This window comes from Buceros rhinoceros, unplaced genomic scaffold (genome assembly GCF_000710305.1).
Source record: "Buceros rhinoceros silvestris isolate BGI_N320 unplaced genomic scaffold, ASM71030v1 scaffold12779, whole genome shotgun sequence".
Lineage (NCBI taxonomy): Eukaryota > Metazoa > Chordata > Aves > Bucerotiformes > Bucerotidae > Buceros > Buceros rhinoceros.
This window is the reverse complement of record NW_010432162.1, coordinates 24,408-26,353: the sequence shown is the minus strand read 5'-3', so window position 1 is coordinate 26,353 and position 1,946 is coordinate 24,408. Positions and strand designations below refer to the sequence as shown.

The 1,946-nt window shown below is 36.5% G+C and overlaps 1 protein-coding gene across 1 annotated transcript in view; it reads right to left on the bottom strand.

Annotated features, from left to right (window-relative positions):
- Positions 1 to 40: 40 nt before the first annotated feature.
- Positions 41 to 1,946, bottom strand: part of LOC104500078 (nipped-B-like protein) — a gene marked incomplete at both ends in the record, with an annotated part of 25,282 nt that continues 23,376 nt past the window's right edge. The window contains 2 exons of the mRNA XM_010143671.1: positions 41 to 187; positions 618 to 818. Of these exons, the coding sequence (XP_010141973.1) occupies positions 41 to 187; positions 618 to 818 (348 nt within the window). The remainder of the gene's footprint in view (positions 188 to 617; positions 819 to 1,946) is intronic.

Here is a 1,946-nt window from a genome sequence, read left to right as displayed (position 1 = left end):
ATATATATTTATATTGATACTAAAATACAAATGCACCTACCTCCTTAAATGACTGCAGCAGGTTGCTACCAGAAACTGATAGTGTAATGTCTATATGATGCATTATGAACAGTGGCTCTTCCTGTGTTTGATAAGGAAAACAGGCTAGATTGTCTGCTATGTACAAGAGCATATTCACCTCTGTTTTCTGGAAGTTAGAGAAAAGTACATATAAATACACATACAGATTTCTTAGATTTATATATTTATCCTGTGTTCCTAACAGACTAGAGCAAAAAAATGACCAGGCATTTTATTCTACGTAACCCTCCAAACCCACTCTAAACAACACGTATACATGCAAAATTTAGTCGTACCTGAAGATATATTATTTCTGATCAGTCCAAACTGGGTATAGAAAGGTTCAGAGTGATGCAAAAGTAACACATGTATTCTACTATATAGGTAATACTATAAATGTAAATACCTTATATTACAAAGTAAAACTAAGTACAAAGTAAAACTAAGTAGGGAAATAAAGTTAGCAAAAATTATGTCATAAAATACATTTTTAAAGGAGAATGTAATTTAAAGCTGTATTTTAATTTCTTTTTAAGTGAAGGAAATGGGATGCTTACTGCAGTATCATCAAAGAGGTTCAGTAAAGAAATTAGAAATGCTCGTCTATGTTGACGGTTCCCTCGGATCATGGAGTACAGGTGTGAACACAATGCACTGGATGATTCATCGTGTCTAAAACCTCTAACAGGGTCTTTTGGGCAGGTATTAATTGCCTGTTGTACCTGGTAAGACATCTTCATACCAGCCACTGCTTTCATCTGAAATGGAAATTTATGTATTTTTATTTAAATGATGGCTTTCAAAGCAGTAGAACTTACTCCTTTTAAGTGGATGCTCATCTGAAATTTAAATTTAAAACATGCACTGATGTGACACTACTTTTGAACTGGCAAATGGATTAAAACAGAACTTGTGCCAGAGACCAGAATGTCTTGTGAACTGCTTTCACCATAAATTCTGTTTAGAAATGTACAGCTAATCTGTTTACCCACTACAGGCAGGTATTCCAATTTAAACAATTTTCAGGAATACTGAAATGTTGCCATACAAGAACAGATACTGTACCAATTGCATATGCTCAATGTCACTTCTAGTAAAACCAACAACTGAGTCCATATTAGTACAACAGGACTAACAAACAGAAAACGAGGGGTTATTTGCATATATCCTGTCATTTCCAGATGATTCTACTTACTTCAAGGCTCCTTCAGAACAAACTGAATCTTTAGCGAGGCTGCACATCTAACTCTCCTCATACCACCTCTGCTGCAGCCCAGCAAAGTTGTCTCTTCATCTATACATTGTCTTAAATCCAAGCTGTCTACACAGTGAATTTAATCTGCTAGCCTTCACCTGCTGGATTAGGTACCTGTTTGGATTCTGTCAACAGTGCAATGTTCCAGTTGCAGTGGAATTAAAGCAGATGTGAGAAATCCCACAACGCACTATACGCACTGAACCTAGACCGGGCCTTCTGAAATCAGGAGAGGGAGCTACAGCTCGATTTCAGTTCTTCAGCAGAATTATTGGCACTACGCCACAACTCCACAAGTCCTCACTTAGCCCTCACATTTTCCTTTCAGCAAGATCCCTTAGATCTAAACAGCTTCCTATGCTCCTTCTGCTTAGATTACAACTGATGCCTTAACGTTCCAATCCATACACACTAAGGACTTCTACTTTGACAAGGCGTTCTTTCCTAGTCCACTGATACATCATTGCTAAACATTATGAAATGTCCTTTTTTCCTATTGAATAAATGCCCTTAAGTACTACTTAGTGAAGAAAATATTACTGTGAATTCTAAATTAAATTTTGGACTGGAAGAGACACTTAAAATTATCATATCCTTTCTAAGAACAGAACTCTCCAAACAGGGGAAAGAG